General features: G+C 33.0%; 2 protein-coding genes across 3 annotated transcripts; one reads left to right on the top strand and one right to left on the bottom strand.

Moving 5' to 3' along the window:
• Window positions 1-399: 399 nt before the first annotated feature.
• On the top strand, window positions 400-7753 carry eif2b2 (eukaryotic translation initiation factor 2B, subunit 2 beta). The gene is made up of 8 exons (XM_051139265.1): window positions 400-687; window positions 2275-2395; window positions 4282-4433; window positions 4513-4676; window positions 5661-5756; window positions 5932-6069; window positions 6182-6248; window positions 7353-7753. The coding sequence occupies exons 1-8, from the start codon at window positions 516-518 to the stop codon at window positions 7508-7510; spliced, it is 1068 nt and encodes a 355-aa protein (XP_050995222.1). The 5' UTR covers window positions 400-515; the 3' UTR covers window positions 7511-7753.
• Window positions 7721-16482, bottom strand: zc3h14 (zinc finger CCCH-type containing 14). Of its 2 annotated transcripts, none has more exons than XM_051139264.1 (17): window positions 16306-16482; window positions 15829-15871; window positions 14580-14694; window positions 14181-14221; window positions 13648-13807; window positions 12829-13135; window positions 12576-12742; window positions 12366-12463; window positions 11264-11392; window positions 11096-11173; window positions 10441-10600; window positions 9981-10180; window positions 9702-9843; window positions 8343-8479; window positions 8187-8263; window positions 7949-8055; window positions 7721-7853 (listed from the first exon to the last, which is right to left on the bottom strand). In XM_051139264.1, exons 1-17 carry the CDS (start codon window positions 16339-16341, stop codon window positions 7850-7852), a joined length of 2001 nt encoding a protein of 666 aa, XP_050995221.1. In that variant the 5' UTR covers window positions 16342-16482; the 3' UTR covers window positions 7721-7849. The 2 variants fall into 2 exon arrangements, with proteins under 2 accessions (XP_050995221.1, XP_050995220.1); XM_051139263.1 differs by having other exon boundaries at window positions 7722-7853; window positions 12829-13138; window positions 16306-16481.
• Window positions 16483-16800: the final 318 nt, after the last annotated feature.

Here is a 16800-nt window from a genome sequence, read left to right as displayed (position 1 = left end):
TTGACTGGTAGTGACACTGTGACTGGAGTAATGATGTTCAAAATTTAGCTTTGCTCAAAGGAATAAATTATATTTTAAAATATATGCAGATAGAAAGCAATTATTTTAAATAGTAAAAAATATTTCACAACAATATTACTGCTTTTGCTGTATTTTGGATCAAATAAGTGCAGGTTTGGTGAACAGAAACTTTCCTAAAAATCTTACTGCTCAAAAACTTTTGACTGGTAATGAATTAAAATGCTAAATAGTGTACAGAGAATTATGCAAAGTATTTTAATAGGCTACTTCGTGGGTGTCACATCTATTCAACAGCATTACAGAAAATAGTATTGATGTGGATGGACGGTTGGTGGGGCTGTTACAGCACAGTCCTGATCGCAGTTAAATAACAGAAGAAGAGCCGCATTCATGACCCGGAGGAGGTTTGTGTCTGGTTCCGCGAGTGTTTAAGCTGTCAGAAGAAAAGGGAGAAACTCGGTCTGAATCAGCGCTTTACTGAGACACCAGTGAAAATGCCCGGTGCGGATAAAGAGACGGATCTGTCCGAGCGCATCGAGTCGTTTCTGTCCGAGCTGAAGCGATGCGGCAGCGGGGCAGGATCCCTCCGGGGCTCCGCGGAAACTGCCCGAGAAACGACCTCTTTACTCCGCAGAATCACCGCGCAGGCCCGCTGGGGCAACGCCGGTGAGTAAGAACTCGAGATCGGATCAGAACCAGAGCGCTGTCCGCTGTTCGAAATGAGAACCCGAGCGCTGGTCCAGATGCTCGTCCTGTATTGCTTGATGCACGACTTGAGTTGCATCATTCCTTATGTCTGACTGTTTAGTAGGACATGTGCGTGTGTTTACAGCAGAGCTTTTCAATCTTTAATCTTCCAATTATGATCATCCTGGTGTGGGAACCTCCAACCTAAAAATGAAAGGCAGCTATATATTTGCTTGTAAAGAGATCCAGTTAATATTGTGAAAAATAAATTAATATTGTGAATCTCCTCTATTATTTTCCTGTTAGGTTACATTGTTTTGTCATTAGGTAGTACTGTACTGTTATATGTGTTGTTTATTTGTTAAGTCATTTTAAGTCATTTTAATCTAAATATTATTTATCTTAATACCATATTATTTTAATCTACATTTTATTTGTTTTTTATGTTTTTATTTTAATTATTATTTCAATATATTTTCATTATTTATTAATGTATTTTGTTATTTTCCTATTAAGTTACATAGTTTTTTTTCCCATTAGTTACTGTAAGTTTTTTCTTCTACTTATTAAAGTACTGTTGTTTGTTAAGTAAAAAATATTCACTTTAATATATTTATGGTAATCATTCAATCATTTTAATAGTTGTTATTTTCATTAATTATTTCAATATATTTTTATCATTTTAATTTAAATGTAATTTTTATTTAAATATCATTATTTTTATATTCATTTTATCTTCATTTTAATATTAATTTTGGCAATTTTAATTATTTTGTTTTCTAAATCTAAATGTTTTTGAAAATCAATTTTCAAAATCGAAATGTTATTTTAATACCATATTATTTATTTTACGTTTTTTTGTTTATATATTTTTATTTTAATTATTATTTCAGTCATTTTGTTATTTTACTATTAAGTTACATGTTTTTCCCATTATTTACCTGAAGTTTTTTCTACGTATTAAAGTACTGTTATATTTTTAACTTTTACTTTAATATATTTATGGTAATCATGTTAATAGTTGTAATCAACTATTTTCATTATTTATTTCAGTATATGTTTATAATTTTATTTTAATGTCATTATTTTTCTATTTTATGTTTATGTTAATTATTCTTTTAATATCATTTTTATTTTGTTTTCTAAATTTTAATAAAATGTATTATTTAAATATATTTTACATTTTTCAATCTAAATGTTATTTTAATACCATATTTTATTATTTTAATGTACATTTTGTTTATTTTAAGGTGTTTTGTTTATTTCAATTATTATTTAAATCTATTTTCATTATTTAATAATGTATTTATTTTATATATATATATAATTTTTTATACAATTTATTTAATAATTAATAATTATTTTAATCTTATTTCTATTATTATTTATTTTTGTTTATTTATTTATTTATTTTTTTGTCTTTATGTTTTTTTTAACACTGGTTTTCTCAGAATTTCCTTACAAACCCCCTAGCGCTTCCTTGTGGCTCTGTAGGGTTCGACCCCAATTTGACACCCTGTAGTTTACAGGATCTTGAAGTCTAAGGTGTGTTTTTTTTTTCTCCAGGTGAGCTGATGGAAATCATACGAAAGGAGGGCAGGCGAATGACAGCAGCACAGCCGTCTGAGACCACCGTCGGTAACATGGTCCGCAGGGTGCTGAAAATCATCCGAGAAGAATATGCGAGGTGAGACACCCATGCTTTATCCAAATTCACCCTTATAATTTTATTCCCTCTCCCACTAATATATTCAACTTAAACAAGTGAATGAAAACTGTATAATCCATAAAACGGAAACTTTGTATTCATTATCTTTGGTACACAAGCTAACATTTCTTTAAATATCACTCAGTTAAAAGAACAAACAGCAGCCAAACAAATTTCAGCACTGTGACAGATGACAGATGAGGTCTGTAATACTAATGCTGTTCACTAGAGGGAGCCACTAGAGAAGCGTTTCATTCAAATCAAATTGATTGCCTGAATATTTCCAGATTTCCTTTTTTAGGTCAGTGGTGTCTTTTGGAACTATTACTCATTTTTTAAGGGGTTACAATATCAGTAGAGATACCAGACTGTTTCCTTTGTAGTACAAACACCTGGAAACGGCGGTTGTATCATCTATTTGTCTACTTGTACCTCCATTGTATATATTTTTTTTTTTTACACTCCCGGGGAAACTACCCACCTTTTTTTCAATGCTGAAGTAAGCCTATAGGTGAGACTTCCGGTTCTTTATCCGCTATAGCGAAATAACGAGAATAATATCGAAGTGCAGAAAACCGTAAAACTGTTTGCACTACAAACCAGTGTGCTCATAATTAAGATAATATATTAAAATAATATGGTAAAACACACCAATTTGTAATATCAAGCAGCAAAACAAGCTGTTTTGTACAGCTAAAATTATGCGACTGGCTGAATCAAGAAAATATGCCCGTTTAAACTTGTGACCTGTGTTTACTTGTTATAAAAACTAATATTAAAGCAAAAGTATATTACATTTTATGGTTTATGATGTTAAAGTACCTTTCATGGAGTCTCAGACAACTGTAAATTTGTGGCTACTGTGGTTTAATTACAAACGCTATCGTTAAACTTTATTTACTACAGTAAAAACATGGTACAGTTTCTTCAGAGACTAGCTGATGTCTCCTTTACTTAATATAAAAACTTGACGTTATTTCCACGTTGTTTTGCCGTTTTTCTCGTAGAAATACTTCGGAGACTTGTGACGTGTTACATTGTGACTTGTGTTCACTAGCAGAATAATTCTGAAAGTATGACATAAACCTTGTTTTCTGTTGGTGAATATATTCAAGTACTCGCTGTGGACATGTAGGCTAAATGATCGTACTGTTTAAAAAAAAATCAATAAAAAAGCCACAATGTAACACGTTACAAAGTGCAGCACTAATTTGCAGCTTTTCATTATATATAGATCAGTGACCTGAACCAGTAAGTTGGTCACCAGTTAAACCGTAACACCGGAAGCCAGACTCATAAACTAAATTTACTAGATTTAAACAGTGTTTATATTGGTTTACCATGACTATCTCTAAATCTGAATCATACAGTTTAGGTCTGTTTGCCTAGAAATACTGTTTCCAAGTGATAATTTCCATCGTTATCTGATATGAAAAGCTATGGGTAATTTTAACGTCTGAGTTGACAAACGTTTGTAACGTTATTTTAAAACAAGTGAATTCAACACGTCAAAACAACCGCGAAATGTAAGTTACTTACCTGCTTATACGACATATGTTTTGGATATCCATCTTTCTTACGTTATCGGTTGAGTTTTGATGTTATTAGTGACTGCTTAAGCGATTATTAGTAATCATGAGCACAGCGCGCTCCTCAAGCCATCAGATTCATCCGCGCATTATAGAACCGAAGCACAACTCACGTAACGACGATAACAGTATTCCTCCGCAAGAAACATGCAGTTTTTTAAATGTTACATTTAAAGTAGATTTAAGATTTTAAAACTGACAAATATTAGCAGGTACATGACAGTGAGTAAATAATGATAGAACTGAATCATCTGGATATTATGTGTTTCTCCTCAGGTCCAGAGGCAGCAGTGAAGAAACGGATCAGCAGGAGTCTCTGCACAAGCTGCTGACGTCTGGAGGATCCAGCGAGGACAACTTCAGACAGCACTTTGCTCACCTCAAAGCCAACGTCATTGAAGCCATCAACGAGCTGCTGACAGAACTGGGTGAGAATCCATAGATTCCTTCATCTAGTATCTTATTTTTATATATTCTTGTAATGCTAAATATGCCTGTGATTGTTAGAGGGCACCACAGACAACATCTCCATGCAGGCGCTGGAACACATCCACTCCAACGAGGTCATCATGACCATCGGCCGCTCCAGAACAGTGGAAGCTTTCTTGAAAGACGCGGCACGGAAACGCAAATTTCACGTCATCGTTGCAGAGTGTGCGCCCTTCTGTCAAGTGAGTACATATGTGACCCTGGACAATACATTGTATGGGTCAAAATGATTGATTTTTCTTTTATGCCAAAAATCATTAGGAGATTAAGTAAAGATCATGTTCTGTGAAGGTGTTTTGTAAATTTCCTACTGTAAATATATCAAAACCTAATTTTTGATTAGTAATATGCATTGCTAAAAACTTAATTTGGACAACTTTAAAGGCGATTTTTCTCAATTTTTTTGTTTTTTTAAAAACACATCTCATTACTTGCAAATAGCAGAATGGATAGCCAAGAATGAGTAACACTGTTATGTTTAAAAAGTATGTAATATTACTGACGTTAGGATAATATTATAATTATTAAATAACAGTTTAATAATTGTAATGTTTTAACATCATCTTCTTCTTGTTATTATTATTAACTACATAAGTTAATAATAAAAAAGCCTATTTATGTAATTATTAAACATTATTTAACATTAATATATTTAATAGATAATAACATTAAAAAATGATACTGTAGTAATAAGCAGTGCAATTGTTTAACATTTTATTATAGTTATTTATTTTTTATCATTATTAATAAATGCATAATATAAGATTTTACTATTTAATTTTATTAATAATAATAATAATAATAATTAAATACAGGTAATTATACTACATTTAAAATGAAATAATGAAACCTGTTAATATTATTGTTTATTATTATTATTATTATTATTGATAAATACATATTATATAGTAGTCAACATCTGAAGTGGATCAAAAAAGTTTTTTATAAATAATATTTAAATACAACAAATTGTATTAATAGTATTAAATAGTATTATTTCTATTTATTTCTATTATTATTATTAGTTCTATTTTATAAAAAGCTTTATATGAACATTTTAAGAGTTTAACTTCATATTGGTTTTGGTTTTTATTTGGTGTTATTAAGTGGTGTTGTAAATGGTAAGATCCCTTGACTAAACTCAATTTTTTTTTTTTGTCCATCAGGGGCATGAAATGGCCACAAGTCTTTCCAAAGAGGACATTGAGACAACGGTCATCCCAGACGCAGCTATTTTTGCTGTAATGTCAAGAGTAAACAAGGTGAATTAATGAACTGATACTCTGATTTAATATTCTAAATTGATGAATTATCTCAAATCACCCATGTTTTCATATATTTTAAAACACTGTTTTTGTTTCATGTTAGTCACACACAGACTCTAGTTTCTTGATGAATGATTCAAATGCGATTAAATACCTGATATGTGTTGTTCAGGTGATCATCGGCACACAGACGGTCCTGGCTAACGGGGGTCTGCGGGCGGTTAACGGCACACACACATTGGCTCTGGCTGCCAAACATCATTCGACGCCTCTCATCGTCTGTGCTCCCATGTTCAAGCTCTCGCCGCAGGTATCTGACACCCCGTGCAATCACGCTTGCATGATTTAATAAAATTAAAGTCAGTAGATAAGATATTGTGAATGCTTCTTGTGAGGTTTAACTTGCATCTTTGCTGTTGTAGTTTCCTAATGAGGAGGACACGTTTCATAAATTTGTTTCTCCACACGAAGTGCTTCCCTTTACTGAAGGTAATGTCACACAGCAACGTTTTACTCCTTTTTATGCAGTGATTTACAGCTTTCCTATTCGCTACGGAGGATACAAATCTGTTCTGATGCAGAAACAAACTCTTCTACACAGGATTTGTACTTATGCTTAAATTGCTTGAAGTACTTGAATTGTTTCAGATCGGGACTTAAAAACATGGATCGCGAATAATTTGATTTAGATCGGAACTTTGCAAATCATAAATAATTTGATTTCGATCGGGACTTCGGAGGGGGTTCGCGAATCATTTGTCTTAGATCAGGACTTTAAATCATGTATGGCAAATCATTTGAATTAGATTGGAACTTCGCAAATCACAAATCATTTGATTCAGATCGGGACTTTAGAGCTTGTACAGCGAATCATTTGATTTCGGTCGGAATGTGTTCGTGAATCATTTTGGGAATTGAATGATTTAAATCAAATGATTCACGATACGTGATTTGAAGTTCCGATCTAAATCAAATGATTCACAATCCGCGATCCGAGTCCTGATCTGAAACAATGGTTCGCGAAGCATTGTTTAGATCGCAACTTTGGAGCACGGATCGCGAATCATTTGATTCAGTTCGGGACTTTGGAACTCTTATGGCGAATCATTTGTTTCAGATTAGCATTACGGAGCGATTCCACAAATCTTTTTTCGTCGTTTTTTTTTTCTTAAACAGTTAAAAAACAAACCATTAAGGCAGTACAGTTATAAAAACAAAAAGAAAAAAAAAAAAAAAAAAAAAGTATACACAAGTACAAATCTCTTAAGAAAATTAATACTTTAGTAATAATGTGCTTTATTTTTGTTGATTATTTTATTAGAATATTTATCTGTTTATTTATTTTTATAAAGAAAAGGGTTTTGTGTTGATAAGCAAGATCTCCGATTAAAGTACTTGAAAATCCAAAAAGTAGTGCTTGAAAAAGTCCTGGAATTTTATTTACATTTTTGTACGAACCCTGTCTACACAGTTTATGGACAATTTGTGTAATTCTGCTTCACAATAACTACTTTTACTTTTTTTGCATTAGCAGTCATTCTGTTAAGGTGTCGAGCAACATATTTGTAATGAATTTCTGTTTGCTGATTCCAGGTGAGATCTTGTCTAAGGTCAACGCTCACTGTCCGGTCTTCGACTACGTTCCTCCAGAGCTCATCACGCTCTTCATCTCAAACATCGGTGGAAACGCTCCGTCGTACATTTACCGTTTGATGAGTGAACTTTACCACCCTGAAGATCATGAACTCTAGACTGAAAAATAAAAAATCTCTGACTCGCAATGTTTGCCTCACACTTTGGCTTTCAAGTTGAATTGTAAATTCAGTGAATATCTAGTGAATAGCTACTACCCCATATTTACAGAGTAAAGACAACATTCATGTGTGTGTATCATTGACATTTAATACACTACAGATATTCTGTAAACAACTTACAGAAACTTGCAATTTATAAAACTCATTTGTTTTAAAAATTAGTCAAAAAAAAACTTAAAAGCACAACAAAAATAATCAGAATGATGTCATAAAAGAAAGCTCTACATGAACCGTAGAAAGCTGCAGCTCGGCTGTGATCGTTCACTTCAGTGTTTCTCAACTGTGGGAAAGAAACAGACAATTGCTCTTCACAGGAGTTCGATTTACAAGTACATTATAAATGTGTCGCTGCAGTCGTTTGTGAGTTTGTGGTACCTGCTTTGTGTTTTGGTCCATTTCAGAGCACTTCTGGGTGGCACGGCCACAGTTGGATGGTAGAAAGTACAACCCGCTCGCTTGCACTGCGCCGCAAATCTACACGGCTGCAAAAAAAAAAGTTATTGTTAAATCTCTATATGAGATTTTTTGCTTGATTTAGGTTTTTATTTGACATTTCAGAGACTGTTGAAGTTGTTAAACTCCACAAAAACAACTGCGCTGATATAAAACTCACTTTAGGGTGGTAGAACGGACAGTCCAGCTTTTTACACTCTGGGAAGAAATGGCACACGGTGCTGGGTGGAGCTGGTTCTGTGAGGTCAGAGGTCACAGGTCAAATGTCAGTGGCTGTTTCAAACACATTTGTAATGTGTAATTTCGTCTTACACACCTGCTCTTGTAGGGTTGCCGTTGAGTCTGCGGCTGACGTGTGTGAACGGACAGTCTGCTTTGGTGCACTTGGCATCAAATTTACAGTTTGGATGAATGAACAGACACTTGTTGCCAAATTTACAGTTGGGAAATATTCTGCAACAGAACCAATACAACAACATTTACATCATATGCAGGACTACATGAGAACATATGTCTCAAATTACTCATTTATTATGAATTTTTCAATAATAAAAATAATAATTTAAAAAAAATAAAGAAAATAATAAAATCAATTAATAATTACAATAAAATGAACAACTAATTTTCTTTATTCTATTTATTGATTCATTTTATTATTTACTTTTCCTTCTAATAACTTGTTAAAACCAACAATTGATTTGTCTGTTTTCTTTTTCTATTTTATTCTATTTTTTGCCTTATTTTTCCTTTTTTTGTACATTTAAATGAGCAACAGCTAATTTTCTTTATTCATTTTAAATTACCAAAAAAAAAAAAAAAAAAAAAAAAAAAAGAGTAATTAAATAAAATAGAACAGAAAAAAATAAACAGTTGTTGGTCATTACATGTTACAAAAAAGAAAAAAAATTAATTAGAATAGCATATTTAAAAAAAAAAAAATACTACTTACAAAAAAGGAAAAGTAAATAATAAAATAAATCAATAAGAATAAAATAAAAAAATAAAATTAGTTGTTTTATTCTATTTATTGATTGATTTTATCATTTATTTTTCCTTTTTGTAACTTGTAAAAACCAACAGCTGATTTATCCGTTTTCTTTTTCTATTTTATGCTATTTTTGACTTATTTTGTAACTTAAAATGAACAACTGATTTTCTTTTTTATTCCAAGTTACAAAAAAATAAAAATAAATCAAAGTATTAAATAAATAAGAATAGAAAAAAAGTTAATCATTTTTTTAAATATATTTCTTAAAATATACATACATATATACATATATATTAAAAAAAAATATATATATATATATATATATATATATATATATATATATATATACACACACACACACATATATACACATATATACATATAAAAAAAACACTAGTCAGTTCCATAGTCAGTTCAAGTTAAACAAAGGAAAAGTAAATAAAAAAAAAAAAAAAATGAATAGAACATCATAAAATAAAAAAGTGAAAGAAAACAACCAACAACGGACTAGTCCAAGTTGCAAAAAATTAAAAATAAATAATAATATAAAAAGTTAATAAACAGAATAGAATTAAAATAACCAAGTAAAAAGACTAGTTAGTTGCTGGTTGACTAGTCCAACATGCTGTGTTTTATATAGGGTTTATATTGAGTTTGTTCAGTCAAAGGCTGGTAATATGTTCTCACTTGCACTGTGTGTTGGGATGATGGTACAGACAATCGTCTCCGCTCTTGCACGCAGGCCAAAACTTGCAGCGTTCTGGAAGTTTCTGTCGTTTAGCCTGAACCGGTTCTACGTCCATGTCCTCCACCTCATCTAACTCTCTGCCTGCAGGAGAAAGACAGATTGAGAGTGAGCAGGGGAAATTAGAAAGGAATATTCACTACAGCTACAACAGGTTAAATTTTTCAGAAAAATAACTGTATCGTTACATATATACATAAACATAATAATCTTCATCTTACCACCAGTGTTTAAAAAGTCTGTGCCGAGTCTGAGGTGGACGGCAGGTTTGGGTCCGTTATTTTCTGGAAGGTCAGGGGTCGTATTGAACTCTTCCTCAGGCTCCATCTCCTGATCAGTGCGGTTTGCTAACGGACTGGGAACTCCATCTAATGTCACGATGAACTTTGGACTTGCTGCTTCTGCGATCTCCGCTCTCTCTCTGCAGAAGAACAGCATAAGACAATGAATACTGGAGTAATGATGCTGAAAATTCAGCTTTGCATCACAGGAATAAATTGTATCTTAAAATATATTTCAAATAGTAAACAGAATACAGAATACAAATAGTAAATGAATACAGCCTTGGCGAGCAGAAAAGTCTTTTTTTTCTGTTAAAAAACCCCCAAACTTTTGCATGGTAGTGCATATGCATAAAAATATGGATCTCAACATTGTTTTTGCTTGAAAACACTGTCATACCTGGCCTGCACCATTCGGGATGCGATGGGCGGGTCTTCGGTTTGATTGACAGCGCTAAGTCTGCTCCTGACTGGTGGAGTCTGTTCAAGCTCTGGTTTCCTCATGATGAATGAACGCGTGTCCAGAGCATTGAGCCTCGCCGCCTCCAAAACCTGAAGCTCTGAATTAAAATAAAAACATAATTTGAGTAAGGACACGACTGGTCTTCAAAAGTTTGGGGTCGGTAACAATTACGTTTTTCAAAGAAGTCTCTTATGCTCAATAAAGGTTGCATTTATTTGTTAAAAAAAATACAGTTAAAGCAGAAATATTGTGAAATATTTTTACAGTTTAAAATAACTGACTTCTATTTGAATATATTTTAAAATGTAATTTATTCCTGTGATGCAAAGCTAAATTTTCAGCATCATTACTCCAGTCTTCAGTGTCACATGATCCTTCAGAATCATTCTAATATGCTGATTTGATGCTCAAGAAACATTTATGATTATTAATGTCGAAAACACTTGTGCGAATTCATATTTTTATATTATACGTTAGCGTTTACGTTATGATTCTTTGATTAATAGAAGCTTTTTTTACTTTTTAAAAAGTATACTGACCCCAAACTTTTAAATTATAGTGTATATTCAAATAATAAGGTGATATTCCTCACGGTATTCACTGAGCTGCTCTCGGCTGTCCTCTTCCGGAAGCTCCAACTGCAGACGAGATGCTAATGCTACGGATTGTGCTGAAAAACAGAAAAGAAATACATTTGTAGTTTGATGTCTTGTTCCTTTTATCAAAAAAAAAAATATTTCTTTAAGCAACATGTGCTCACTATTGTGCAGTGTCTCCTGTGGTGTGAGTGCGTGCAAGTGCTCTTGGACCAGTCGTACTGCAGCATTATTCATCTCGTCACTCGCCAAACGCGTTCTTGGTGCTACAGGAACCGTCTGCCGCTGAGGAACTGGACGTAAAAAACATAACCAGGGTTATCATAAACTAAAACAACAACTATTAAAAACATTTCTGTTAGCTGAAATAAAGCTGAAATAAACAAAGATTAGATGAAAAATACTACTCTAAACGAGACTTAAATTTAGGCTGAAGCACGTAAATTACTAGCAGTAAATTTATAAAAACTATCGGCGTCAATAACCTTACGGTTAGTGCCCAGACATATAGCACAACTGTGCTCACGCCGACCCAAGTTTGAATCCTGTCAGGTCACATTACAATTCAATATTTAATAACTCATAAACCCCACACATGATATGCTGACAACAATATATGTATTGCGGCCACCAATTTGTACCCTCATTTTAGTTAATTTATGGCCATGAACTGAGAATTAATTTCCACAACTTCATTCCCTCGTTTTTATTTCAGTATCAAGATACTGTTATAGTTTTATTGTATATAGTTCATATTTTGAATCATTTTAGTTAATGCTTTTTAGGTTTTTTTTTGCCACTTTTAAAGGTTTGTTTTTTGTTTGTTTGTTTATGTTATATAATGTATAGTTTTATATATATATATATATATATATATATATATATATATATATATATATATATAATATATAATAGTTAATTTTATTTCAGTTTTAGTTATTTTGGTACATCAAGTTAAAGAATTCAAATTACTAAACCAAACAAAAAAAAATAATTAAATTACCTAATTTAAATACTAAATTAAAATAAGTCATTTTGCCTTGGTAACTATAAATTATATTTTTAAATTACATAATTATATTATTTTTTTTAAACAGTTTTATTTTTCAGCTTTAATTAACTACAATAATCCCACGCTGCAATAATTTTAAAAATATTCTATCTTCAATCATTTTTTTCCTCCATGTCATGCGTATGGCTCCGTCAATAACTACACTGTTAAATAATTGTTATTATTAATTATAATATGAAATGCATATGTTGAACCTGTGTATGTTGTGGTCTTGTTGATGGATTCCTGAGCTTCTGAGATTGCTTTAAGGATGAGATTTTTGTTGGCTTGTTTGGCTGGTGGAAGGGAAGGTCTGAAACACACAAAACACCAAATTATTTATGGGAGGAGTAAAAAAAAAAAAATCAATTATTAATAATCACATTTTACAAATATTGTTTCCATTATTTCAGAGAACGACATACTTGCGCTCAGGTTTCGATGGCAGAGACACTTTGCTGGCAAGACCGTAGTCCTCATCATCTTCATCCTCTTCTTCATTCAGATCGTCACTCTCCTGTCCACGTTCATGACCTCTGTGAACCCGAACCACCGAACTGGCCATGGGCGCCTTTCGTTTCCGAGACAATTCCTGCCAGATGAGTGACATTCAATGAGGTGATGAGCTACGGCATCATGGACTGAACTGATGCTTTCAATGCACTGAAATTCACTCACCCTGCTGCTTTCCACTGAGCTCCTGTAGCCACGTCCATGGCTGGAACCTGACCTTTCCTGACCTCTCGTGACATCTGAGGACCTGTACGCATCTGGAGTCTGTCTTGAAGACTCCACCGCTGGCCGCGGCCTGACCGCAGTCGAGCGGCTGTATAGAGCCTGAGAGGTCAAGCTCTGCTCCAGGGGGTCGTAGCCAATGAGGTCATCGTCCAAATCGGGCTTGATGTCAATCACAGCTTCTGCTGATGCCTCCATCAGCGGTTTGACAGCAGATGTGAGTCTGGAGGGTCTTTCAGAAGAGCTTCTCCTGCTAGATAAAACAAAAACTGGTGAGCTTGTAATAATCAGTACTTGCAATTAAAGTGATAGTTTAACCAAAAATGAAAATTCTGTCATTAATTATTCACCCTCATGTCATTCCAAACCCATGAGACCTTCGTTCATCTTCAGAACACAAATTTTGATAATATCCAAGAGCTTTCTGACTCTGCATAGACAGCAATGCTACTGAAACGTTCAAGGCCCAGAAAGGTAGTAAGGACATCGTTAAAATAGTTCATGTGACATCAGTGGTTCAATTTTAAGAAGCTATGAGAATACTTTTTGTGCACATAGAAAATAAAATAACGACTTTATTCAACAATTTCTGCTCTTGGATTTCATCAAAAACATCCTGATTTGTGTTTCAAAGATGAACGAAGGTCTTACATGTTTGGAACGACATGAGGATAAGAATTAAAATCACAGAATTTTCATTTTTGGGCGAAGTATCGCTTTAAGTCAAATTTGCAATTTGCTGCTCCACTGGGAATTAAATACCTGGTGCGGTTTTCATGGGCGGAGCTCGAGACACGCCCCTCCAGCTTATCAGAGCGCGAGCTGGAAACGGCAAGAGCACGAGGCTCCGCCCCCCTCCTGTTGGTTTCTGCTGGGATGCTGGTCTCAGAGTGCAGAACAGATGGACGGAGAGATGTGGGCTCTGCAAAAACCAGAAATATTGGTAAACTAACTTTACACAAAATTAAAAAAATGTTAACATACACTAAAATTAAATAAATTAAATATACATAAACTTAAAAAAAAAAAAATGACTAAAGCACACAACAAAATTACTAAAAAAATATAGATATAAATGCTAATTCAAAATGATAGTATTATATAAATAAATCTAAAAATAATACTAAACAGGCAGAATCACTCAAAGTTTCAATTCAATAGGCCACAATTTCTTTCAATGTTTAATTACTACATTGAGTTATAGTATTATTAATTTTAATATTAAATGCAGTAAAACTATAGGAAGCAATAACATGCAAAAAACACATAAACGTGATCTCCAACATGAAACATACCAACTGCAACCGATCGTAGCTTGTCCAAAACACCATGTAACCTACAACATACACACACAGCATTTTACTTCATTGTTTTTTACTTTATCAGCACAACTGTTTTCAGCAATTGATAATAATTATGTTTCTTGAGCAGCAAATCAGTATATTAAAATGATTTCCGAAGGATCATGTGTCAGCTTTGTGTCACAGGAATAAACTACATTTTAAAAATATTCAAATAAAAAAAAAATGTTATTTTAAATAGTAATAATATTTCATATTTTATTGTATTTTTTAATACAATTTAAAATAAACGCAGGCTTGGTGAGCAGAAAAGACTTCTTTGAAAAAAAAAAAACATTAAACAATCTTACCAACCACAAACATCACAATGTAGATAGGGAGAATTTCACTTACCATACGGTAAACTTGATGGTATTGTTGCCTAGAAACAAGGACAGGTCGTCTGCCATCTGCTTCGGGTTCTTCTTATTGGCCACCATTACCATGATGTAATCCGGAAGCTCCTCGTCTGACAGAGACACACGGTAACATGTTTAATCTGATCTGAACATGGCCAGTGAACCATCATATTAATGCAGAAATAATTTAATAGAGCTCCTGTTTACCATACAACATCATTTTAGACACGCATTAACAGAAGAACTTACTTCTGAATTTAAATGAACCCTGAACATTAAGGATTACAACTAATGTGTATCATTTTTTCTTATGGTTTAAATATAGCTGTCGCTTTTATAGTTTATTAAACTTCACCCTTCACCTTCAGTTCATCCAAGTTTTTTTTTTTTTTTTTTTTTTTTTTTTTAAGTTTGTTTCTTCATCAGATTTGGAGAAATGTAGCATTGCATTACTTGCTCACCAACGGATCCTCTGCAGTGAATGGGTGCCGTCAGAATTAAAGTCCAAACAGCTGATAAAAATATCACAATAATCCACAAGTAATTCACACCACTTCAGTCCATCATTTAACATCTTGTGAAGTGAAAAACTGAGTGTTTGTAAGAAACAAATCCATCATCAAGGAGTTTTTAACCTCTTTGCTGCTTCTGGCTAAAATATGAGTCCTCTATCTTTATGATTGATTATTTCAGCTTCTCATAAGATGTTAATTGATTGTCTGGAGTGGTGTGGATTACTTGTTATATTATATTATTGCGATGTTTTTATCAGCTGTTTGGACTCTCATTCTGACGGCACCCATTTACTTAAATTTCTCCAAATCTGTTCTGATTAAGAAACAAACGTATCTACATCTTGGATGGCCTGCGAGTGAGTACATTTTCAGCAAACTTTAATTTTTGAGTGACCTATTCTTTTAATTTTATACTACTTATTTTGCATGTAGCTTATTCAAGATATTGTAATTTTACATTTTACAATATCGTATTGTATGCAGCTGTGCTGCAAACACTTTGCAATTCAAATATAAAGTTTCTATAATGTCAGTCAAGGCCCAAAAGCAAAATTGCAATTGTTCATCAGCTGTAAGTGATCTGATTCTTTATAAAGTTTGCTGAACTTCCTGTTTTTGCAGGTGACAAGACTTTCCTGTTAGTTTCTGATGCAACAAGCACACTAAAAAGTGGTGAAAACAGTGCAGTTGAATAAAAATAGATTATGCATATCTGTTGTGAGCTCTTACCCACATAAGCCCCGAGTTCCTGCAACTTTCCTTTGATAGCAGACTGAAAAACAAGAATTATGTTATTACAAGAGAGAAAGACTAAACAAAACTTTATCTGCACTGATTCATGACTACTTAACATACACTTTTAACCTTTCCAAAACAGTACCGATAATGGCATCAAATGACAATCACATGGCATTTTAGAACGCATCATGGCACTGAAAGCTCATCTAACAGCATATACATAGTTTTCCCAACGTCCTTTAAATAATACTGTGGTACTTAGTGAAAATCACTGATATCCGAACACACAACAATAAACAAAAACTCTTTACTGTGTTAAAAAGCACTCCAAACACATTTAATAAAACAGAAACGCGTATAACAAATAACAACAACAGACACTTAACAGTAAACATTCGTTTTAAGCGCAGCTGTAGGTTAGCTAACATGCTAAACACTGCCGAAGGCTACGCATAGTAAACGGCTTACCCGTATTTTCTTGCTGATCTCAGTTCCGATCTCCATATTACTTCGGTTTGTCGTTTCCTCTCGGATTCAAGGTGTTATTTAAACTAGCACGACATTGAGAAAAGAAGAAAGAAGAACAGTTTGCTGTTGATAGGCCTCGCTTGCAGCGTCTCTATTCGTACTGCGCATGCGCAGGCAAGCGTCAGGTTTAATTTTCTTAAAATAATTTATTAATAAAAACAAATATTTTTAACGTGTTTTTACTTACAATTCTTTTAAAATGTTCTCTTTTCATATAAATAAAACGAGTTTTCATTGTTTGATAATAATTGTCTATATAAACCGGATGATTAAACGGAGTCATTAACTATTTTTTTCTTACGGAAAATGATATGAAACGTGTTTAAACATTTTTAATCAACATAGATATAATTATTATAGGAACACGGTACTTCTTTTAAACTAGGTTTTTAAATATTTTGCCATCTTGGGCAACTTATTTGTCAGTAACCCTTA

This window comes from Labeo rohita, chromosome 20, assembly GCF_022985175.1.
Source record: "Labeo rohita strain BAU-BD-2019 chromosome 20, IGBB_LRoh.1.0, whole genome shotgun sequence".
NCBI lineage: Eukaryota > Metazoa > Chordata > Actinopteri > Cypriniformes > Cyprinidae > Labeo > Labeo rohita.
Note: the sequence above shows the minus strand (reverse complement) of the source record. Positions and strands in the feature narration are given on the sequence as shown.

What these genes read in the sequence shown, in the direction of transcription:
- eif2b2 (XM_051139265.1), top strand. Translation starts at nt 516, where the DNA reads ATGCCCGGTGCGGATAAAGAGACGGATCTGTCCGAGCGCATCGAGTCG. An exon ending in GGCCCGCTGGGGCAACGCCG is followed by an intron (nt 688 to 2,274) that starts GTGAGTAAGAAC and finishes TTTTTTCTCCAG; the next exon opens with GTGAGCTGATGGAAATCATA. An exon ending in ATCCGAGAAGAATATGCGAG is followed by an intron (nt 2,396 to 4,281) that starts GTGAGACACCCA and finishes GTTTCTCCTCAG; the next exon opens with GTCCAGAGGCAGCAGTGAAG.
- zc3h14 (XM_051139263.1), bottom strand. Translation starts at nt 16,341, where the DNA reads ATGGAGATCGGAACTGAGATCAGCAAGAAAATACGG. An exon ending in GCTACGATCGGTTGCAGTTG is followed by an intron (nt 13,808 to 14,180) that starts GTATGTTTCATG and finishes TGGTTTTTGCAG; the next exon opens with AGCCCACATCTCTCCGTCCA. An exon ending in AGACTTTTTAAACACTGGTG is followed by an intron (nt 9,844 to 9,980) that starts GTAAGATGAAGA and finishes TTTCTCCTGCAG; the next exon opens with GCAGAGAGTTAGATGAGGTG.